Source organism: Hipposideros armiger, unplaced genomic scaffold (genome assembly GCF_001890085.2).
Source record: "Hipposideros armiger isolate ML-2016 unplaced genomic scaffold, ASM189008v1 scaffold_157, whole genome shotgun sequence".
Classification (NCBI taxonomy): domain Eukaryota; kingdom Metazoa; phylum Chordata; class Mammalia; order Chiroptera; family Hipposideridae; genus Hipposideros; species Hipposideros armiger.
In genome coordinates, this window is record NW_017731507.1 from 2,193,831 (window position 1) to 2,218,970 (window position 25,140).

The 25,140-nt window shown below is 48.2% G+C and overlaps 1 protein-coding gene across 2 annotated transcripts in view; it reads left to right on the top strand.

Annotated features, from left to right (window-relative positions):
* LOC109387436 (uncharacterized) overlaps positions 1–25,140 on the top strand; it is a 282,885-nt gene that overhangs the window by 214,233 nt on the left and 43,512 nt on the right. The window contains exons 4-5 of one of the 2 annotated variants that reach the window (XM_019651312.1): positions 19,523–19,646; positions 20,997–21,129. In XM_019651312.1, coding sequence (XP_019506857.1) covers positions 19,523–19,646; positions 20,997–21,129 — 257 coding nt within the window. The remainder of the gene's footprint in view (positions 1–19,522; positions 19,647–20,996; positions 21,130–25,140) is intronic. The other variant, XR_002125001.1, reaches the window with a different exon arrangement.

Genomic DNA, 25,140 nt, shown 5'->3' on the forward strand with positions numbered 1-25,140 from the left:
GGTTTTCTTCAAAGCCTACTACCTGAAATGTTAATCTCATCTCAAAAGTACCTTCACAGAAACATCTAGAATAATGTTTGACCAAATATCTGGGTGTTGAGCCCTAGCCAAGTTGACACGCAAATTCACCATTGCAGATGGGACGAGGGGAAGGAGGTGATGCTACCAGCAGATTGGCAGGATGAGAGGACCTGGTTCAGTGCTAACCCAGCAGGTGTGGAAGGTCTCCTGGGCGGAGGTTGGGAGGCAACTGACATTCGTTACTCTGGAAACAGTGTGGAGGGTGGGCTGGCTGGAGCTCTGTGGGGCAGAGGAGGGTTGCAGGGGTGGGAGGTTCTGACACACTGTTTCTTTGTGACCTTGACAAGGTCATTTCACCTCTGGGCCAGCATTTCCGAATCATGAAAGCGAATGGGTTGGAGGGGGCAAAATATTGGTGGGGGACAGAGGTAACTTTATTTTTGCATCAGGTTGTATGCCGTGCACTATAGTAGGAAACTTACACTCATTCATTAAAAGCATAAATGATGGGCCAGACACTGGGAAAGGTGATTGATATGCAGTGACTCATTCAACAGATTATGTATCAAGCACCAACCATCAATTCAAGGACCCCTCACAAAATGAGGTTGTCATTACACCCATTTTATGGATGAAGAAACTGAGGCTCGGGGACCTTACGCAGCTTATTCAAAGCCCACCTACTAAGTGGAGGGGTCAAATCCCAGCCCAGATTAACCTGGTTCCAGGGCTTGTCCCTCCATAACTTGGGGTCACTCCCCCATATCCTCTATGGCTGCAGACATCTTTGCTGTAGGACCCGGGCTAGCTTAACACAAGCCCTCAGCCAGCGTCCGGGGAACCTGGGTCCTGGGGCTGCTGTTCCTGGTGATACGTTTCTCTGTGGGCTCGAGCTCTGGCTCCAGCTCCCGATCAAGTTATCAATGACTGTTCATTTGCAACATCTCCCAGCCTGACTGCCGATTCATTTCCTGGGCTGATCACACAGACATCAGTTGGGCCAGGAGGGAACTTGGCCCGCAGAGCTGGACCTCTCCAGAGAATGCTGCCTCAGCAAAGCCTTCCTTGGATACAAAGCGATGACTCCCGGGGATGTGCGAGCTTTGGAGGAGGAACGAAAGGCCTATTACACCTGTAAGCACAGTGCAGGGCAGAGGGAGGGGTGAATCTAAAGCAGGAAAAGTAGTCCAAGGTAGTCGTCGAGCACGGACCGTGTGCCCGGCGACATGCCAGATAGGGAGGGGAGCAGGAAGCCACCCCGCACGCAAGGAGCCCACCGTGTCCTGCAGTTCCCGCAGAAATAGACACAGCAGACCTGGGAGATGGGCGCTTTCTGACAACCAGAGCAGGTCTGCGGGGGCTCCAGCACGTTGTCTGGCTGCCCTCCCCGTGCAAACCAGGGCTGCGCTCCGAATGGCCCCACGGACAGCCCACAGTCCATGCTGGGCCTGACAAAACACACCCGCTGCACTAAGAACAGGACACTCACCAAGCAACGCAACTGCCTATTCACATGCATTGGGCATCTCCCTGCATAGCACCAGGAATCACATTGCCCTGAGAAGGATTCTGAGGTGGGGATGCAAAGTCCCTCCCTTGTTAGCCTAGTGATGTCACAGATAGGAGGCAACAGAGAGGGCGGACTCTGAGTTAGGGGCTCTGATCCTTCGTGGTACAATGTGGCTTAAGGTTGTAAGTCTGAGGTGCTCTTATCCTCAAGAAACTCATGGGACCCGTCAGGTAAGATGCTCCCCGTCTCTCTCCCCGTGTCTTCCACACACTCAAGTTCAATGTCTCAGCTCCCTTCTCAGCGCGCTTGGCCTGGCGTATGAGCACACAATGTGTACGTGTGTATACTCCTGCTTATTTACAGGATTATTATAAGGATAAAATCCATGGGATATATGATATGATAGAAATGCTGAGAAGTAGCAATACTTTATGAATGGATTTTATCCTTATAATAATCCTGTAAATAAGCAGGAGTATACACACAGACAGACAGACAGACAGACAGACACACACACACACACACACACACATGTTTCTAGTGAGAACTGCCTAGTGAGAGAATGGGCCGCACTAGGCCATGTGGTGTCCATTTGAGGGGTTCACCTGCAAAGGCGAGGAGGTCTTTGCTAAGAGAGATGTTTGCTGCTAAGGAGGTGGTTCAAACGTCAGCTGGGTGTGAGAAAGGAATGGATATTGTTCGGAAACGCCTTCCATCTGTGAGACTTGATTATTTGTGGTTCTTTTCAGCACTAATCGTTAACGGTAAGTAAAATTTTGGAATCATAGCAATGTTCTGAAGCTGCTCCTGTATTCTTAAGAAGGATGATTTAAGAGAAATATCTAGAATCTAATGACAATTCACCCACTCTAGTTATTCTCTAGGACGGCAGCTTTGTCTTACTAATTTATCTCTTGTGGTCTGAACAGGACCTGGCCCGTGAATAAATGTTAGTTGAATGAAAGGACAAGTTTTGCTTCTTCCGGCATGCTCTCCGTCTCAATAAATGGTCCCGCCATGCTTCTAAGCCCTTAGGCCTTAGAATCCTCTTGCATTCACACCCAATGTGTGGTAAATTTTTTCAGCATTACTTTCACAATATACCCAGAATCTGACCACGTCACACCACCTCCACTGCCGCGCCCTGGCCTTCCCGCTGTCTTCTGTGGCTGGATTGTTACAGTAGCCTGCTATCGGATATCACTGTGGCTCCCTTAAAATGGAGATGTCCAAGTTGCAGCCAGAGGGGTCCCTTCAGAGCCTGGCTCAGATTACGCCAGTCCTGAGCTCCAAACATTCTGATGCTTCCCATCTCATTCAGGGGGAGAGCCCAACCCCCCCGGCCCATGGTGTGCACCAGCCCCCTGCAGCAGGGGCTCGGCCCCCCCTCTGGCCTCCTCTCACACCAGCCCCTCTGGCCTCCCATGAGCCTTGGACACACCACGAATTCCTGCTGCAGGTTCGTTGCACTGCCCCTCTCCTGTCCTTGAATGCACTCTCCAGATACCCACATGGATCCCAGCTGGCCTCCTTGGTGTCGGTTCAAGTGTCCCTTTTCCTAAGGAGTTCCCTGACCAAAATGTTTAAAATGTTAACCTTTCACTCCACCCACTTTCCATTCCTTCCCTGTGGGTGTATGAGCACATGTGTGTACACGTGTGTGCTTGTCTTTCTCTATATAACCTTTCTATCATTATGATCCACTGTGTCTATTTGCTTATACAATTGTTCATTGTCTGTACCCCGCCTTTGGGATGGAAGCTTCAAGAGGACAGGATGTGTCCACTTTATTCACAGCTGTATCTATGAAGTCCAGAAAAGTGCCCAGCACATAGTAGGTCCTCAACTAATCCTAGCTGAATGGATGAGTGTGCAGATAAAGAATGGCGTTTGTGAGCTGAAAGGAGGGTGAGGATGGAGGGAGGAAGCCCACCAGGTGAGGTGGGTCAAGGTTATAGGGGTGACAGACAGCAGGGAAATGAAACTATAGCCACACAGGATGTCTCTCAGTACAAGCGACCAGGGCTTGATGACAATTGGATAGAAAAGCAGGGGAGGAGTCAGAGGTGAGCGTGTGTTCCCACCTGGACGACCTTGAGCAGAGCAGTTGTTTAGATCCTACCAGAGGTGAGGGGCGGGCCGGGGTCACTGACAGGGAAGGGGCTGATGGAGGCACTGCAGTGCTCACAGCCGGCACAGCGCCCAGCAGAGGGAAGCGTGGCGTGCGAAGGGGGGATGGGAACGTGACGACAACTGGGTGTCAAGGTGGGGCTCCTGGGGAGGTACTGGGCTGCAGTCGGGGGAGGCTTGGCCTGGGGGTCTGGAGACTGGTTCCTCATTCCACCTGCATGGCTAACGAGTCATGTGCTACGTGGCTGCGTGTTCAGGGTCCCACACCCGCCCTGATGCTGCCATGTGGCCCCAGGACCGTCATTATCTAGACTTGTCATCTCTTCCATCTTTCATGCTTGCCAGGCTGGCATTGAGGAGCGGGGGTGCTTAATGGCCCAGGGGCCGGGTCAGCCTGCTGGACTGTCCCTGTCACCACTGGGGGCGGGCGGCACCACAGTGTTTTCTCAGGCTTCCTGCTCTTAAGCAGGCTCCCTCCTGAGCCCCACTTGCTAGCCTGGCAGCTAATAATCCAGTGAGTGTCTGCGCAGACTACCTCCCCCACTGCTTTTCTTTGAGATGACAGCGGATCAGGCTCTCTGCAGCCAGGGCGGGCTGGCGCTGGCTTGCTTTTCCTCCTCATTTGCTGCTGCTGAGCCTCAGGATTCTGCTAAGCAAGACATCAGGCGTCTGCCCTCACTGCATCCCACTGCAGGGAAAAGCATGATACCCAGGCTAGCAGGTTTCCGGTCCTGGCTCTGGCTCTGAGCTGCCTTGGAGATGGCTGGGTAGTCAGACAAGGACCCACCGGCCTGGGGCGCTGGGGAACACCTCCCACTGACCCATGACCTTGGGCAACTCTGCATCTCCCTGGCCTCTGATCCTTTCTCTGTGAGATGGAGTCAGGATTTCTTCTTGCCAGCCTCACATCTTTTGCTGTGGGGATCAAGGGATTAGCAGGGGCTAATTTACTTGGTAATTTTCAAAGGGTTGTTTAGTCTTAATGCACTTAACTATTCCTGGTTCTTCCCTCCTCCACCTAGGACCTCAGCCCAGGCCCCCCTTCGTTCACCAGAATAACCACATGAAGACAGAAGCTAACGTGCCCCCCTCCGTCCAGTCCTTGGCTGATCTGTCTTCATGGCCTCCCCTGAGATCTTTGTTGGTGATGTGATAGGACTTTTCAGGTTCATTGAAAGGAATAATTTGGAAGACAATTTATAGGGGTTAAAATGCCTTCTTCCCAATTACCCCACTTTCACAGACCCTCGCAGTTCATTCTTTGTCACCATAGCAACACACATCCTATCAAAAGAGGAATGCGGATTGTCAGGGCAGGTGTGGGAGCCTGAACGCGCAGCCACAGGGGAGACGCGGGCCCTCTGGGGACTGTTTTGGCAATTTTATGAGCATGTCTTCCCCTTGTGACATCAGAGCCTCCTCATGAGCGCTGGGGTGCTCCTGACACCTGGGCCTCAAGGACGTCGGTCAGATTCATGCCCATCCTTTTGTAAAATCTTGTAGCTGCAGGTGGGATAAATACCAAAATCACGTCACATCTTCAGGTCTGTAGAGGAAGAAGGGTCGTCCGGCACACGGTGTAAGGAACTTGTAAGTGTGTCACTGGGCATCTCAGGTGGCCTGGGGGATAAGAGTGAGCATCGTGGGGAGACTAAGTGGAAGCATCTAAAAGACACCGCCCCCCCATACAATAGAATGAATAACAAACAATAATACTTCCTGGCTGGGGGGGAATGGGAAGCCCTTCCATATCCAGAGTGTTTAAGAACTCACAGAAACACACACACATACACACACACACACACACACAGCACAGTTCTGCAGCTGTGGTTGAGACAAAGACCTGATGGCCCACAAAACTGGGAATATTTACTATGGGGCCCTTTCCAGAAAGTTCGTCAGCCCTACCTGTAATTCATTTCTCTGGGAAGCTGTTTCTGGAGGGAACATTGAGTAGAGCTGTTGAGTTGGGAGTAAGGATTCCCTGGAAAATGATTGATATCATTTTTTTTTCCTAAGAGAACATGAGACAGGTGATTATTCTTGTTTCCTTTCATTCAATTCCTTTTCCCATTTCTTATTAAGCCCTGAGCTAGCAGCTCAGCCTCCCCCTGGCAGATGTTTGCACAGACAATTCACTGAGCTAAACTTTCTATTTCCTAGGGATTAGACACAGATATTGTGGTGATTAAAAATATATAAAATAAATTTTTTTAAAAAATCCTTGAAGGTTTAGCGCTAGAAGAAATAGAAAGCCAGAGATCCTGGTAGCTATGCCTGATAATTATAACGGGGCAGAAACAAAGAATTACTCTGATGACCCCTCACGGCCTGAATGTACCTGGAAGGTGTGGATGCATCCAGCCCATGCTGAACTTTGGGCAGAGATGCCTAGCACAAGACTAAGCAAGTAGCCAGTGTTGCCAGATGAAGGATGTCCCTGTAAAGATATCCTGACATCCTAATACTAAACTCTCCCCAAGCACAGTGGGGGTGATGCTCTGCTGAGCAAGAGGAGACTTCAGAGACACCTGAAAGGCACATCATTAATGCATGTCTCAGGAACCTTTTAGATATGCGCCCCCTCAACCCTCAATTTCCACCTTCCCGCCATGAGATTTCAATACCCTATTTCCTATATGTGTTTATGTGATGCACATGTATCTATGCTTTATCCACAAAAAAGACTAAGATTTTTTTTCCTCCAAGAATCAATTCCCCCCCCCCACACACACACACACACTCCATGTTAAGAATGCCTGGATTAAAAGATCTTAATCCCATCTTTCTAGGGAATGCTGATCACTCTGTGTGACCCCTTGCATTAAAAAAGTAAAATAGGGAAGCTCTTGCTGACTAGGCTAAAACCTTCCATGAACTAGCTGGGTCCTGGCATGCAGACAGAAGCAACTGCAGATGGAAGTAGGTGATTTTTAACACCCGATTTATCAGGGGTGTGTGTGTGTGTGAGTCTGTGTATCTGTCAGTCATTGGATCTTCCCAACAATATACTACAAGGCGAATATGGACATACCCTTTACACAGATGAGAACACTGAGCACTTAGGTCAAATTATTCAAGGTCACTCAGCAGTGAAATATAAAGCCATAATTCAAGCCCCATTCTCATGACTCCACATAGCTCTTGACCATCGCACAATGTGTGGGAAATTATTTCATCTTGTGGATCTTTGATGTCTTTGTTTGCCAAGTAAAGCTGAGAGTAAAGACTACCTCCCAGGCCAGCAAGTAAGATCATCCATCTGTAGTAACCCCATATGGGGATTGGGGGCTCCTAACAGTTCCTTTAATGACCCCATGCCTTGGTCCCTAAGCCATAGTTGAGCATCCAAAGGGATCACTTGAACCAAGATGAGGCCATCACATCCCCTGGCTCGGGTACTTGAACCTTGCAGAGAACAAGTCCAGCCCTAAGGACAGCTCACCTGTCCCTCTACAGGCAGCTCCAGAAGGAGCCAGGACAGCTGGGGTTTCAAAGCTGGTCATGTCCTGTTTCCTCAGACCCTTCCTTCTGTCCTGCATTGCAGGGAACTGCATTTCCTGTTCCCTGTGGTGTCTTCAGCAGTGGCTTTGTCTCTTGTGTCAGCTTTAGTACCAATTAAGAGTCACTAACCCTCTCACGCCCTTGTCCCAGTGTCTGATGGGACGGGCCCCACCATGGTTGCAGCTTCTGTGCCAGGGTCCCCACTTCTGAATTTGAGTATCGCTTCTGCCAATTTTCCATCTAGGCTTCCTGTTCTTGCTAATCAGGGGGACCTCATCATTGTGTGGATTTTTAGCCATTCCGTGGCTCCTATAACCACATTCTTGTATTAAATACTAAAAGCAAACGACTTTTGTACTACTCCCTACTATTAATACTCTGGCTACCAAATGTGTGGGGCTTTCTAAACCAAGCAGTCCTTCAGTTCTCAGGTGGGCACCAATTGGGTGTTTTACAAGTTAATTCTGATACTAACTGCCAAGAGTTAGCACAGACCCTACAGGTGAAGAGCTCAGTCCCAAAAGCCTGCCCCCCACTTCAGGTAACCCCAGGTTACTCACAACTTCTGTCCAACCTGGCTATAAGTCGGGGTTCCTACGGCCCTCTCCTCAGTTTCAATAATTTGCTAAAATAGCTCACAGAGCTCAGAGAAACACTTATGCTTCCTGGTTTATTAAATAATGAACGCTATGAGAAAGGGTACCAGGATGAACAGCCAGAGGAAAAGGTGCACAGGGTGAGGGCCAGAAAGGTCCTGAGCAAGGAGCTTCTGTCCCCATGGAGTTGGGGTGCACCACCTCCCAGCACGTGGATGTGTTCACCACAGAAGCTCTCCCAACCCCGTAATTTAGGAATTTTGTGGAGGGTTCATCACACAGGCCTGATCCATCATTAACTCAACTCCAGCCTTCTCCCCTTCCCAGAAGATGGGGGGGGGGTTCTGAAAGTTCCCGGCTTCCAATCATGGCTTGGTCTTCCTGGTGACCTTTCTGAAGCCATCCAGGAGCCCACAGGGAGTTGTCTCATTAGGACAAGCCACACTCTTACCACTCAGGAAATTCCAAGGGATCTCTAAGATCTCTAAGTCAGGAACCAGAAACAGAGATCAAATATATATTTCTTTGTTCTGTCATAAATATCCTGTTTGTAGGACCTGGAATGGTTTCTGTTTACCCAGATTGCCCCTGGCTGATTAACCCAGTCCCGAGGTTCCCACCCTCTGTGTCTAAGATGTTTGTTTTTTTCTTGTTTCTTTGAATTGCCCTTCCAGTAAACTTGACACACACACACACACACACACACACACACACACACACACACACATACACTCTTCTTTTTTTTTTTCTGAGTTAAGCAGTGCTGGTTTTAGATTTTTGCCACCAGTAGAACCTTGACTACTTCAATGCATGAACTAGGCACTGTAAACCACAAAGCAATTTGCAAATATGCACCTGTCCTGGGAGATTCTCAGTAAATGTGTGAAATGTGTGAAGAGTATTGACTTGTGCTCCTTAGTCCTTGGCTGACATACATATGTGTGGGGACGGAAGGGTTGAAGTATTTGTGTGTATTTCATCCTCACCATTACGGATAGTTTGCTCTCGTCCATTGCAGCCTGACTTCCGTGACTCAAGGCTTCATTATGCGTGTGTCAAAAACTGAAGTAGTGCTGGACACGATCAGTCACCATGCCCCCTGGCTTTGCGGGGAATTGGGCAGGCTGTTTCCAGAAGGCGAGGGCATGGAGACAAATGTTCAGGGCCTAACAATAGAAAACTTTTGGGCCTGGTCCAAAAGAGAATGGAGACTAAAGAAGGGAGAGAATTTTCAGGGCTTTCCAAGGAGGGCAGAATCTTGGGCTCTGCTTGCTGAGGGCACCCCAGATAGGAAGTTGCCGATGTCAAGGGGGGCTGATCACACCATTTCTTGGGACTGTTTTCAAACCCAGGAGCCTCTTATGCAAAATGAGGGGAAGAGGCTGGACCAAGATAACCTCCTCTTCCAAGTTGCACAGGCGTCCCCTCATTTCAAAGGGTCTCAGAGGCCAGAGCTTGAAAGGTCCTCTGGAGGTACAGGGTTGAAAGGCCTCATTTCATATGTGAGAGACTGAGTCTCAGGTTTGAGAAGCCAACTCATGGTCACCTGTCGACTGGCAACACAGTGCCTCACACCCTGCGCCTGGACACAGGGTAGGTGTTACTAAGTGTCTGAAATGCACCATGAAGGGGTCTGGTTAGAGGAAAACACCTTCTCTTTCAAAACCCCCTTGAGCTGGTAAATACTACCTCTTGAGCCTTTAGAGAGAATTAGTTTAGTCAAATTACATTTCTTTCAGCTACACTGTGAAGATAAAAGGTATTAGAGGAGAAAGGGGGCATGTGGAGAGCAGTCAGTGCTGCGAGAAAACGTCGCTTGGGTACGATAGGAGGGGTGGGGAAGGCTGAAAGGGTATGGAATTCTGAGACGGCGTGATGGAGGTTACAATGGAAAAATAAAAAATACAAAAGCAAAACTGGGATTCCAGCATCCTAGGCCTCCAGCCCAGCTTGACCACTGAGCAGCTATGCCTTTCTCTTTGTGGTCCCTGAGAGCCAGCTGCCCCCTCTGTGCAGTGGATTGGAAGGTCCCCTGCCAGCCTGCTTCCCTGAGGGTCATGGAATCAAGTGGGTCATGAAAAGTCCCAGGCGAATGTGCATGGTTGGTACTGGATTGGGTGAAAGAACAGACCAGAGCACGGCCTCCTGCATAAGCAACACTGGGCTCTTTTCCTGGTGCCCCTCCCAGCGGCACACGTGCCCCATTCCTGCAGGGAGCGAGCCTCAGGCTGAGCCCAGGGCTTTCCGGGCATGAAGGTGAGGAGCCAGCAACTGAAGTGTCCTGTTCTTGCCCACTGACCTGCCCACAGTTCTCAGGCATTCTTAGCCAGCCAGGGACCCCCTGATATGGCATTGAGCTCTCTGCCCATGTCTTCCAGGAAGTAGAAAAGATGCTTAGAAAAAGGGCAGCTAGCGCATGGGGGGAAGGAAATCTATTTGCAGCTGAACTTTGCCCAGTTCAGTCTTGACCTTAACAGGGAAACTGAAAAAGTTTTGCTCCCACGAAGTCTCTTAGCTCAAAAGAAGTGACAGCATTTACGAACGCTGACAGTGGGTCACGCCATGCCACAGCTCCTTGACGCAGTTCCCTTCACTGGCTCCTCAGAACAGACTTTCCCATAGGTAGCATCATTCATAATTTACGGATGAGGAAACCAACACAATAACATGAATAGATTTATTGCAACAAGCAAGGCTGGGACTGGGGCCGAGGACTACCTGACCTAAAAACCAAACCGCGTGTGCATTCATTACAATCCTCTATTTATTATGCGTGTGTTAGGAGGCAGGCTCTGTAGTCAGTGTTTGCCTCGTTGCCCTCTTAAAAGAGCTCCCTTGCAAAGACGCAGTATTATTCCTATGAGAAAACCGAAGCTCAGAGAGGTGAAATCACTCCACCGATGTCACACAGCCAGGTTCTGTGGGTGTCTCTTTTGTAAGACCCCGGCTTTCATGTGGGAAGTCAAGAGAAAGAGCAAGTTCAGGTAACTGGTACTCTCAAATTCAACATGGTTTTCTTTCTTAGGGAAGAGTAGTGAGTGCAGACACTTCCCACGGCCTTCACTCTCCGAGGGGCTGGGAGAGGCACAGCCACCCTCACGAGAGAGGTGCCGATGACCTAGGTCTTGCCCTTCCGTTCCCTGCACAGGCAAAGTCACCTTGGGGGAGTAAACTTCTAAGCGTCTGTCCAAAACCATGTGTTTTTCTTTATTATCTGCTCAATGTATTGACAGTGTTCTCCTATCAATAATTTTCAGCCTCTTCTTAAATACCCAAAGTAATTAAAAGGTTATAAAAATTTGCTATGGGACTCCGTTTTCTCAACAACAAACCTTTTGTGACGTCGCCCTTTTTTGGTCGTTACTACTCATGGGGCACCAAGCATAGGTTGTAGATTTCCATACACTAGCTGTCACCTGCTTAAAACCCACTACTGTAGAAAATTTACGTAAGTACTGTTTAGCAGAAGCTCTGTAATGATAGAAACATTGTCCATCTAGGTTGTCCAATACCTTAGCCCCCAGTCCTATGTAACTATTAAGCACTTTAAATGTGGCTGATACAACTGTGGAATGGAATTTTTAATTCAATTTTAATTCAGTTTAAATAGCCACACATGATTAATGGTGATGGAATTGGACAGCACAGGCCTAGGTAATGGCTAAGAAAATATCAGCCCCATTACTTATTTATACACTTATTTTATTGCAAACACGAAATGAGTTAATTTTGTTTACCTGGCGGGTTTAACTGTGGGCCTCAGTATTTTGCACTGTGGGCACTCAGCAGTTGTGTAAACCCTCTGCACAAAATCAAGTTCAAGAAAGAAGTCATGCGTTTGCTTATTAGCATTACACTGTCAAAGCTTCAAGCGTCAGGATTCAAAGATCAAACACACACAAATGCAAACAGTCTTGCAAGCATTCGCTGCCTGCCTGCCTGCTGCCCGGCAAAGTCAAGGTTTAAAGAAATGTAAAGGTCACATCAGTTCACTGGCCTCCCTTGAGTAGATGAGGCTGGGGTAGGTTCCCTATTGGACCAAGTCGCCAGTCCCTTGCCTGCAATTTCTCTGTTCTTCACTCCCTTCCCTCACTTGTCATTGTGGTTTTTGTAGCCCTTGTTCAGGAAGTGTTTATTCCTTCTAATAATGAAATGACCTCATATGAAGCATTGGCATCATAAAATCTCTCTAAGTGCTGAACGGGAAATGCCATGGCCACTCTAATGTTAAAAACACCGATTCCTGGGCCCGACTGAGATCGGGGTCAGAATGACCACAGCAGGGCCTGGATGGCTGTGTTTCCTCAAAGCTCCCTCGGTGATTCTGATCTGCAGCCTGATCTGGGAAACACTGACCCAAATCCTGCTCCTCCATTGACAAAGGCTTTTAGCAGCAGGGGCAGCTATGAAGGCCTCAGTCAGTGGGCTATATAGGTGGTCATTATCATCACAGCCAATGACCAACATTTCCCCACATGCTGTGGGCCATGCTACGCTTTTAGTATGAGCTCTCCACATTACCCTGGGAAGGATGTGTTTCCTCTCCCAGGAAGAGTGGGAAGCTTAGAGAAATTAAGGAACATCCATTCAACCTCTGTGCAACAAGTGTGTACGATGCCTCTGGTCTGTGCCAGCTGCCATTCTAGGACGTGGCGATATAGCAGTGAATAAAATATATATTTCTGTTCCCAGAGCTCTTGCATTCTAACTGGAGGAGACAGACAATAAATGAATAAATAGGTTGATATGTCAGATGGTGGAGGCTGCCATGAAAACCACCAAGACAGAGCATGGGGTACAGAGAGTGAGGCTGTCTGGAGAAGGATACCGGGAATCAGCTCCAATAAAGTGGCCTTTGGAGCAGAGACCTGAAGAAACAGAATGTGTTTTCCATGAAGGACCTAGAGGAACAGCATGCCAGGTATTGGGACAGCAAGTGTCAGAGTCCTGAGGCCAGCGAGCACTTTGCTCGGAGTCACACAGGTGATGCACTGCGGAGCCATTTTCTAATGTCACAAAGAATTCTTTCTGTGTTCTTTTAACCTCATCTCACTGGCTCACTGTGTTAGCAAATGTGTTGCTAAGTGACATTGGACAACTAGTTTATCTTTTTTTTCTCCTCCGCAAACAGGGAATTTGGCGATCATGGAAGAAGCCCATTAGATGGCAAGCAGGGACTTTTACACAATCGGAATTGTTTATTCCCCCAAAGCTGAGAGGTGGGCATTGCCCCATATTACAGATGGGAAAACTGAGGCACGGAGAAGGGAACTGGCTCTCCTAAAGTTCCCCAGCTGCGATGAGGCAGAGGCTGGGTTTGAATCCAAATCGGTTGAGCTGTAGCTACCACAATAACTTATTGCCATTGGACCATTTTCTGCTCTGTCACTTAGGGCCCATGGTCGGCAGAGTCCAGGGGACATAGATCTGGGTGTTGTGGGCTGCGAGCTGCATGCCGGTGGCTGAGTTGGGCTTAAATATCATAAGCGGTCCCAATCCTGTTGAGTGAGAAATTGGCAGAATTCACCATAGCAGGTGCCCTCGGAATATTGGCTTTCAAAGGAAAATAGACTGAGAGTCTTTCACCGAGGCCTACGACAGCTGACACATTAAAACCTCACAGCTCCAAATTGCAGACTTATTAAAGCCATTAGAATAATTATAATTGAGAATACACTTAAAAGCCCCTAACGACTTTTTAGACAGCCTTCTGCTTGAGCGCCTTCTCTCATCTCGGTCATCCTGCCCCTTCCGAGATCCTGATAAGAACCTTTGTTCTCTCTTTATCAGCATCCCCAGAGTTCGTGTCTGTGAGTGTTATGGAAAAATCATGCAGAGGAAAGAAAGTGGGCCTCTCTAGGCCGCTTGCCTTGCTTTGGTCGTATCTTGCATTTCCTTAGCCTGCTGAGAGCCTTGTTTAATGAAACGTCCACCTTTGAAATGTCTTGGTCTCCAACACGAGATGTCAGACAGGTCAGCACTGGGAGTCACTTGTGGAACTCACACACACGGAGACTGGAGGAAGAGATCCCTTGCCTTCCACAAGCCACATGCCCCGAGAAGATGGCTAGATGTAGTGCTTGACTTTTTACAGGACTCCAAAATGGCCCTGGGTTCCTCTCTCCCTGGCACCATTCCTGGCATCTAGTAGGTACTCAGTTAATGGAGTCCTTCATTCTCCCATCTTTTATGGAGTGAAAGATCCTTTTGAAAGATGAAAATTTTAATTGTGCTATGAGTTTGGGGTTTTATGTAAGAGTGAATCTCAGCTGAACAGAGGACTTTAATCATTCATTCATTCATTCATTCACTCACTTATTCAAGAAACTTGCTATATATCAGACACTACAAAAAGCTTTAAGAATATAAGATGTGGATTCTGTGAATAAATAAGTGGACGTGGCTTTATGTGCATCATAGATAACACTATGAGAGCAATGATTAAGAATCATGATTCAAAACACAAGGGTTTTGGTTTTTGTTTTTGTAGGTTTTTTTGTGACACTTGACAAGCTGATTATAAAATGGACATGGAAAAACCAAAGAAACAGAAATAGCAAAGACATTCCAGAGGAAGAATTAGTGATGTGACTTAATTACCAGACATGTAGACTTGGCATCAGCCTCTAGGAACGACGGCAGTGTGGTGTGGCTACAAAGATGGATATTGGACGTGGATGCAGAGCCCAGCGTGAATGCTACAGCTGTTCAGTGGGGAGAGGGGAGATATTCAGTGGATGATTCTGGGATGATCGTCACCCATATAGAAAAATATTTGGACTGGGACTTCTTTGTCACATACACAAAAATCAATTCCAGGAGGCTTGGAGACTTTAAAGTTTAAGGTGAAACTATTGAAATTTTAGATGACGTAGGAGAGTGGCTTTCTATGGCCTCAAGCTTGGAAAGATTTATTAAATAAGACACCGAAAGCACTTTACAATAAAGAAAAAAGAGACAAAATTATCCTCATTAAATGTAAGAACTTCAGCATATCAAAAGAAACCACAGAGAGAGTGTAAAGATACGCCAAAACTAGGAAGAAATATCTGCACATATGAAATTAACAACGAATTACTTCTCAGAATATGCAATAAACTACCAGTCAATAAGAACCAACTGCTCAGTAGCATAATGGGCAAAACAGATACTACTCAATGATAAAAGGGAAAAAAATGAATGATCAACATGCAAAAAGAAACTCAGTCTCTCTTGTCATCAGGAAAATGTAAAATAAAACAGCAGTGAGATACCATTTCACATCTGCCAAATTAGCAAAAATTAAAATCTGACAATCAGATGACATAAGGAAGTGGGGCAGTCACTCCCCCTATCCAGTGCCGGGTGGGGGTGCAGTTTGATGCAATCCCTGTGGTTAGCAATTTGGCTTCATCAAATATGGCTGAAGATATGCTCAAGTCCACCCCAGCCACTCCACTTCTGAGCATGATTGCCCCAAGAGATCTGTAGAGAGTTGGCCAAATTAGCACAGTTTTTAATGACAAAAACTATAAATAACTGAAATGCCCCTCACCAGCAGTAGTGGATTAAAACAAACAAAACTAAAAAAACACTCTATTCAACTGAGGGAGAAGTATAAAGCAGTGAAAAAGGAACACATGACAGAGCAGCACAAAAGAATGTACTTTTGTGTACTCACACGTCATGTTGAGGAGAATAAGCAACTCACAGAGAATATATAGTATAAATCCACTTTTATAAAGTTCAAAATCATGTACAGCTAGATAATACATTATGCATGGTAAAACTATGAAGAAAAATGACAAGTACAAACTTTCCAGGAGGGAGCAAGTCTGAAGGGGGGGGAGGGGAGACGCCTGGGAGGGACTTACAGATGACTGTGAGGTGAGGCAGCCTTTTCTAGACAAGTGGTGGGCACACTGATGTTTCTTTTACTGTGGTTCTTTTTATCGGACATTGAGCTTATGAGTGGTCCTTTTCTGCCTCTCATCTAATGCTCAGTGTTATCATAAACAGTGAATCATTTATCGTAGCTCTACCTGCATGGAAAAAGTGAAGGTCAATAGGAAAAGAATGGTGGAAGAAATGAGTGTTTCTTCCCGGCCTGGACCTTAAAGGTTGAGTAGATAGATGCTCAGGAGATAGGAGTGTGGAGAGACAAAAAGATGCAAATGGGAATGACAAGGCAATGAAAGCTAAGTTACGATCAATGGGTCTAGAATGAAATTTGCGTAGTAGGAGATGTGAGATTCTTCCAGGTCTATAACCCTTACAGGGGAATTGCGTGATCCATGGGGGGCCATTAAGGAATTCTGTGCTGTAGTAAAATATACACAATATAAAATGTATACTATTTTAACATGTTTAAGTGTACAGCTCTCAGTGACACTAAGCACACTCACATTGGCGGGCCACCGTCGCCACTACCCATCTCCAGGACTTTTTCACCATCCCTAGACATTATAGAATTTCTATCAGGTAAGTGATCTAATCAGACTTTCCTTTTATGGAAAAAAAAATATCAGAACCTAAAAACAAGGCAGGGAGATGACCTTAAGAGGTCAAATGCGGTCCAGGTGAGGAAAGGTAAGAGAAATGGAGGACGTGGGAGAGGTAGTACAAGAAAGGCCACAGGTGTCCAGGCAGTCCTGGGGAAAATGCACAGATCTCCGTGATTCGTTGCATGGGAGAGAGGGGATGGAGTTCACGACCAGCCCAGGTTTCCTGGTTGGGTGCATACCGAGGTCATTTACGGGAACAAGGTTGTCAGAGAAAAAACAGGTTGGCTCGTCTATTTTGTTTTTCTAAATCATCTGTGAGCTGTGATTTTTGCCCACGCACCACAGGAAGTACCACTCTGCATGTCCCTGACCCCCTCTGAGTCCTGTCTCCACAGCCTTGATGGATGTCACATCTTATTTCGTGATAGCAAATCTTGCATAGGAAAGGATAGATTTCCTATAATCTTGCATATAGTTTTGCCAGAAGGGAAAAGGAAGGAGTATGTGGCTGGGACCCAGTTCTGAGTTTTCATCTGAGACTCTCTGGATGAATGAGAAGACAGCCAGACCCCAGGCGGCACCCACAGTCCCGGGGTGTGGTGTCAGATGCCCCAGCTGTTGGTAGCTGCCTGTGGCATCCGTCCCCCTCTGTCCCTCAGAGTCCTCTTCAAAGCCCAATGGCGCCTCCACAGGAGTCCCTGCTGCCTGGAGGGGGGTGGCAGGGACCCCAGCCTGATGCGAGACTCAGCACCCCCTGACCACTGACAGTGCCTGAGCCCGGAGTGATGAGACAATGCTCCCTACCTCACACGAGGAGTGAGCCAGCCATCTGAAAGCACCTTCTATGAAATGGCAGAGAAAACACCCCGGGATCTGAAACAAGAGTGTAGACCGGGGGTCAGTACCTACAGCCCGTGAGCCGGAGCCAACAGGCCACCTGTTTTTGTACAGCTAAGGATAGTTTTTACATTTCTATGTGGACAGGGGAAAATACCAAAAGAAGAAAAATATTTTGTGACACATGAAATGGCCACATTTCAATACCCATAAAGGAAGTTGTATTGGAACGCGGTCACGCTCATTTACTCCTGCCTTGTTTTTGGACGCTTTTATGCTATATTGATGGCAAAGGAAGTAGTTGCGATGGAGACCATGGGGCCTGCAAAAAAAGTACGCTATTTGCTTTACAGAGGATGTTTGCCAGCCTGTGGTATAGACCCCGAGGTACCCAGCATCCTGGCTGAGGCCCCCCCCCCTTGCCCCTTCCCCAGGTGTGGACTAGGGTCCAGCTCGGAATGCATCTATCAGCCACACTCACTGAGCTGACACCTACGCCCCCTTGCTACCTGAACACACCTTCCTATTTATTCATTCCTCAACAAGCATTTGGTGAACCCACACCCTGTGTTTGGTGGTCAGAAGGCAAAAATAAGTAATAATAAATAAAACAAGAGTGGACTCTGTCCTCATGCACGCCTAATGCATGAGAAGCACTAACAAACACGACCCCACGTAAGTGTCCACCTATAGCTTTGATCATCACTGTGACAGAAAGCCACACAGATGATGGGGTCCAGGCCCATGAGAGTCCACGTGGAGGAGCTGGGGGACAAGTGGGCGTTGTCTCTACAAAGGGAAGAGAACAGTGGTCGGGCAAATGGAACAGCGTTTGCAAAGGCCCTGGGAAGCACAGGGAATTTACGGAACAAAGGACAGAAGAGGACAGTGTGGCTGGAGCCGGACGAGAGGAGTGGCGGGAGACGTGGCAGGGGCTGTGGGGCTCCCTGCCGGCTGGTCAGCGACCCAGCGCTGCCCCTTTTCCCACCTTCCCCCGCGGGTCCCCACACACACTCTTAGAACAGGCAAGATCCTGCTTGAGCCGAGGGGCTAAATGAATCACCACGTGTCTATAGCACAGTTATATTATCCAACCATAAACGTTCAATTAAGGAGATTAATTGCATGTAAATTGCCTGAGCTGTAATTTACCGCGACTTGAAAAAGATCGTAAGTGGTTTGGACAGCAGAGTCACACCTGTGTCAAGTAGGCACGCACGCCCGCCTTAGATCATTTGAGTAAAGCATTAAGCATATTGCCTGGGACATTGTAAGGGCTCCACAACCATAGCTATTATTATTATTATTATTATTATCGTTATCACCCTATCACCAGTTATCACCATCACTTTAATTTCATGGTCAAGAAATGAAGTCCTTAAAAGAATTAAAATGGGGAAACAATTTTTTTCTTTGTTTTTAACATGTTCACGAATGTTACTGATACATCCTCCTTTCGCGATTTAAAATCTTAAATGCGTGAGATTCCTTGAAAAAGATGGGATCATGCAGGCACTGCTCACTGCCAAGGGGAGAAGTCCCAGAGACAATCATACTCCCCCATAAGAGGCAAGCACAGGTCTGGTCTCAAGAGCATTTGCTGTGACCTCGCATCTCCTAGGGTGTCCCCACCCCCATTCCTTGGAAGTTGGAGGGGGACCTGTTATCAATACGGGTTCACAAAGTGCTGAGTCAGCCTGAAGCTGTAATGTGAGTTACATCGCCCTGGGGGTGATGCACTCTGCTCCGCAGTTTGGATCAAAGAATAAAGGCTGGTGCTTTCAGTCCTGCAGAGGCCTCTGGTTTGAGGAACAGCAGGAGTGTCCTTGGTTGAACCCTCCTTTCCTCGGTTCACAGACCTCTCGACACCCAGCACAGCGCTGGCAGCCTGCCTGGGAGGACCCATCAGGCTGCCTTTGCCTCTGTTTCCCTGATTGAAAGCTTGAGGCTGATCGTGAAAAGGTCTGGAGTAGTTGAGAGAACTTTGTTAGGTTCACCTGCAAAAGAAAAAAAAATGTTAATCCAAACTCCTTCTTAAATTGTAAAATAACCAATTTTACAGAATAGGCAAATGCCAGCAAGATTCTGCTGAGTTTGTGCTTTTTAGCCAGTATAACATGCACGTGCACACACACGTTATTTGAATTAGCTGCTGACCCTTGGGACGCTTTACCTAAAATTCCCAGTGTGTGGCTTGCCTTAAGGCATCAGCAGATCTGGCAACTGGGTCTTTATCTCCAGATGGCCCATGAGCCGGGGCTGAGGGGCAGCTGCCTCCCTAGGTGGGTGTGTGCCCTCCAGCCAGTCACAGCTCGCCCCTCTCCCTGGGGCTGGTTTAGGTGCCAGTTTCACTCCACTGTCGTGGTCTCTCTGGCCCCCCCAATGCCATCAGGTCCTGGGCCCTGCAGGCTTTGAGCTTGTGACTTCTGGTTTTGACTCAGAGAGGACTGGCAGTCCGCAAAGAACACTGTGCCTGGAGCCAGAGGGACTGGGAGGACCTCCCAGCACTGCCGCTCTTTCCAGAGGCCATGCAGAGAGAAGCCCAAGGGCGTCCCAGCCAAACAGGTAAACTTGAGTTGATCCCCAGGGTCCCACCTCCTCAGCCGGGTCACATGGGACATGCTCGCTCATTTCTGTTTCTTCAGCTGTAACACAAGGACAACAGCATCACCCCTCAAGTACCACACGGCCAAGCTATGCCTGGCACTTTGCACTTGTTGTCTCCAGTCCCCCCGTATCTCTGCCAGGTATGATTTCCATGCACTATGGAAATGGAGTCTGAGAAACCTAGAAGAAGAACCAAGAACAGATGCTAAACTAAGATCCAGACACCTGTGGGCCCTTGAGGAAACCTGTGGTTTTGTGTATGTTTGGGGGAAGAGGCAGCATGAGGCAAAGACACATGGCAGGAAGGGGGTTCAGAAAGCACCGGTGACGCCTGGGGCTCAGCCCCGGGCCTGGGGTGGAGCCAGGAGTACCCGTTAACTAGCCTCACTCGGACCCCGGCAGACTTAGCCCCAGAGCCCAGCAGCTCTGCTGTGGGGTCTCTCAAAGTCAGGAACGACTGAGATGGGGCACAAGCTGTTCTCCACACCTGTGGCCCTGAGGTGAGTGGCAGCAGGTGAGGCAGGGTGCTGGGGGCTGGGCAGAAGCTAGGAGGCCAGTGCTGGAGGGCCACGGGCCTCGGAGGCTCACCAGGTAATGGACTGGCATTCAGCGGGCCCCACTGACCCCTCAGAGTGTCTGAGGCACCCAGGACTCCTGGTTACATGCCATTCATATGTGAGTGTGTGTATATGCATGTATATATATGTATATGTAGGCATAGATGTATGCATATCATGTATATAATATACATATATAAAGAAACGTGCATATACGCATGTTTGTATATGCATATACATGTATGTATATTTATATTTGTATATATGTATATATCTCATATACCTTGAGTCTTAGGATACACTCATATGAAATTGAAAAGCCTTTGTGATGGGTGATGAGAGGGCCAAAAGATACAAACTTCCAGTGATAAGTCCAGGGGACGGAATGCACAGCGTGGTGACAACCCTTAACACAACTGCATTGTATATTTGAAAGTTGCTAAGAAAGTCGATCTTAAAAGGCTCTCATCACAAGGGGAAAAAAACTGTAACTATGTGTGGTGTTGGATGTGAACTAAACTGGTTGTGGTGGTCGTTTTGCAATATATACGTATATCAGATGATTAGTGAGGTGTCTGGAGGGAGGTTAGAAATCTCGAAAGTACGCCTCACACCCTGCTAATAAAAAGCTAACAGCCCTGCAGTGAACAGAGTCAGAGCTGTTCACGGCAGCTCATTTTTCTCAGCAACTGAGGCCCAGGTAGAAAGGAACTACCCACACATCGCTCCTATTTTATTTTTATATTTCTAGAGGATTGCTTGAGTTCTGACTGGCGTTGTTTCGCTGGAAGAGAAGGTCGCTTCGTTTCCACCGAAAACCGAAGGTGTGGGTGGCTCCGCGTTCTCGACAGAAGCATCGGATGCAGCAGCCTTACGGCTGAAAGGTGAGGCTTGGCTCCTGCCTTTGTTTGCGCTATTTTGTTGTTTCACAAACGTTACAGAAGTGGCTACAGAGATCTATGGATGATTTCAGTTGCTGCCTGCTTAAAATTAGTTTCACAGGAAGCTTCCAGAGAGGGATTTAAAAAGAAGAGGCTTGGGATTCTGTGAGCCGGGGTTCGAGTCCAAGGCTGCAGGTGAAAACAGGAGCGCAAATGAGGAAGGCTGGTAATTTAACTTAAATAGTTTTTATTTTAAGCAATTAGCAATATAAGTCCTAGAAGGAGCCCAGGAGCTCGGAGGTGTCGAGGGTGCTGAGACCCCCGTGACCTCCCTGTTAGAGGCTCTCTGATGCTGATCACATGGTACAAAGAATTTTCCAGAACAAAGTTCCCCAGGAACCGCAAGGGAGCTCCTCACCCACCCAGGACTCCAGCAACTACTGCTGGCATTTAGGTGGCTGCTTGAGGCAGCTGCCCCCGAGGGAGTTTCTGGTGCCAGGAAAGCCTTCCCTCCAGCAGCCTTTAATTAGGAGTACTAGGATTGCAGTCACCGGAGCCAAGATGGCTTTCCGCTTTCGTTAAGCATCGCCCATTTAAGCGCAAGAGCCATTTATGGGTAACGAGAGACAGCGGCTTTGTAAGCCTCCCCCATGCAGAGAAAGACAGCTGTGAGGGGACCCTCCCTTTCCGTCCCCCTGAACCTTTTAAAAATTCATTTTCTTGTTTTTCCCTCTAAGCCACCGACCCACAAGCCGGTCAGGTCAGCCAAGGGACTAGTGAATGCCACTTAAGCCAGGTCTGGATTGAAAGCAGGGCTTACTCAAGAGGAGATTTCTAATCACCGGAGGGCCCCTTGAAAAATGTAGGCTCCTGGGCCCTGCAGACTGAAGGCGGGACTGAGAACGTGCATTTTTAACATGCTCCAGAACATCCTGAGGAACTCTGAGACTTGAGAGCTGCTGTCCTACTATGTGCAAAGACTGAGAGGAACACAAAGCAAAATGGCCTCCCTGTGATGATTTAGACATGTCTGCCATGACCATGGATGAGAGGAGATGGGAGGAGACTCGTTGATTAGCTGTCACGTACAGCAGGCTGGATCTTTTGCAACCATGAGCTTGCAACCAGCCATGAATGATAAGGGCCATTCTTTCCCTTTTTGTAGATGCGAGAGCTTGAGGCTCAGAAAAGTTAAGTCATTTGCTCAGAGCCACACAGCCAGGAAGGGGCAGAGCTGGGACCTGAATCCAGGTCTGCCTGACACCAAGTCATCTGGGCCTCGAGGATGACTTCCAAGTGCAGGCGCCAGCAGCTGACCTGCTGCCAAGCTGGTGCAGGAGGGGCAAGGCAGGCGCCTAGGAGACAGTGCAGCCCATTTTATATGGGCTGTGACGTCCCGGAGGCCTCGCAGAGCTGTGCTCTGTAGGGAAAGGGGTTTGTACCGCTAGCATGAATGCAAGAGCAGTCATTGCATCTCTTACCATGTGTTAGATCGTTGGTTAGCATTCTTGCATCTATTAAGAGTCTGGTGAGTGGCAGGGAGGTGGCCAGTGCCGCTTGGTACTTTGGCAACAGCTGCAGAGATCAGCATTCTGGCACAACAGGTGACTTTTGGGGACTCCACCTGGTGTTTACCATAAATAAAAGGTGCTTCAGACAATGAGCACCCCGACGGCTCCCGTAGGCTCTGCCCTCACCTTCAACCCACGCCTGGTGGCACCGGCGTGCCTGGACAGGGAGCCAGCGTCACATGCACACCTGCCTTTCTCCCTTTCTGCCCTCAGCTCGAACTTGAACAGGGCGCCTACTGTGGGCAAAGAGCCGAGAACACCGAGGTCAATGGGAGAGGCAGCGGGGGAGGCGTATGCTGAGCGTCCAGTGAGCGGTGGGCACTGCAGCTGAACACACAGATCCACAAGCCCTGTCCCTGCTGGGTTTGACTCTCAGCTGAAAACACTGGAAAGCTGTTCATAGCTAACAGCCAGTCCCTTCCCAGGAGTGTGTCCAGCTGTAGAAATCTGATGAGAAATGTGGAGTGGGGATTAGGGACCAGGGTGTGTGTATGTGGGTGACTCAGTGCCAGGACCTGGGGCTCTGCACTCCTTTCTTCTTCATTTTCCTCTCTCTCTAAGCTCTCGGGGACCTTCATCACACAGTTCGCCCCGTTGTTGATAATAAGCATTGGCTGAGTACCTACTATCTGTCTGGTATTGATAGACGTTATCTCATCAAATTCTCATTTAAAAAAAAAACAAACTAAAATAGATATCTTACTCATTTTGATAAGTAGGAAAACTAAGGCCCTAAAAGGTTGCATTTCTTGCCTAAAGACATTCAGATAAGATGGTGAGAAAAGCCAGGAACCCTCCAACGAGTGCTTACCCAGGACCGACCATATGACAGGCATGTGGATTCAAGCCCAGGGACTCATTTTATTCCCGCGCCACGAAGCTGCCTCTTTGGTTCCATCAGGGAGCTAACTGAGACTCAGATCATATCATGTATTAAGAGATAGAGCCCCGATACTTGTTTATTTGTGCACTCATTTATTTACGAAGGTATTCATTCAGTCAGTCACTTATTCATTCAACGAATATTTATTGAGTGCCTACTAGGTGCAGGCATGGTGCCTTTTACTAGGAATTCACAGGTGACCAGAAAGAGCCATGGTCCTGGCTTATGGAGCTGACCTTCTAGAGGGGGCGACAGACATTAATCTATTAACCATACTTTTGGGGGGCGGTTGCCAGTTGAAAGCCCTGGGCTGAAAGGGAGTAGCTGGCTTCTTAGAGCCTGACACCGGGAAACCGGACTGGCTGACTGGGGAAGTGAGGTTGACCGGGGTTCCAAGGTAAGGAAGAGTTAACTGGGTGAAGGGAGGGAGAGCGTCCCATCTACAGGGGGCAGCACGTGCAAAGGGCCAGAGCTGAGCCAAGGCAGCTGCTCAGGGGGGGTCACATCTAAGGCACCCCCACTTACATGCCCTGCAGGCATCTCAGCCTCCTGTTAACTCAGCATTGTCTCCGCCCACAAACTTGCCCCATTTTATTCATCGAGGGCCCCTTAGTCCCCAGGCCAGAAGTCTCCTTTCTGCCCGCACACCTGATTCTTTTGCTCTCAAGCTCTCAACTTTTATCCCCTATTTCTCAAACCCACTCTCTCCTCTCAGTTTCCTTCACCAAAGCTCTGGTTGAGATTTTACCTTTTCACTGGGACCACTGAAGTGACATTGTTGGGTCCTTTAACCAGTGTTTATTGCGGGCCTATAGGTGGCAGACAGAGTCCTTAGCTCTGGAATTATAGCAGTGAGCAAGTCAGGCATAATCTCTGCCCTCCTTAGGGCTGTTGAGCAGGAAACCAGGCATTTTCTGTTTGGGTTTTGACTATCTCCCTGCCTCCGGCCTCATTTCATTCTATCCATGCTCCACACTCAGCTAGAGTGGTCTTTGTACAATGCAAACCTGGCAGTGTCCATCCCCCACGTGCAGGGTACCCCTTATCCAGAGAATAAGGTCCAGTTATTGTAGCCCAGCACTCATGGCCCCCCATGATCCAGTCCTCCACCTCTCATGTCTATCACTGGCCACACCCAGACTACATCTAAAATCATGGACTCACATACATGTCTTCAAGAGTTGTAGTATTTAAGGGAACAGTTGAAGGACCATAAACCCTTGGGTACCATTTAGTGCCTTTCTCATCTCTACTTGCTTTTCATTTAGTCGTGTGATATGTCAGGCCATGCATTAGAGGTTGGGAAGGAATCAAATAAATAAACAAACCATATGCAGTGTCAAACTAGACCAGTGGGAGATGCCTTCTGCTGAATCCACTGTAGGGTTTTCCTGCTCTGCAGCTGGATAGAGATTTACCCCTTTCTCTGCCTTAAATTCCCCCGGACTTATAGCTACAGTGGCCCAGAGGCGGTATCTCCCGCCAGCTCTAATAGCCTTAACGAAAACACTTTATCTTTATCTGCTTTGGGCTAATCTCAGGGAAGGCCTGAGGTCACCT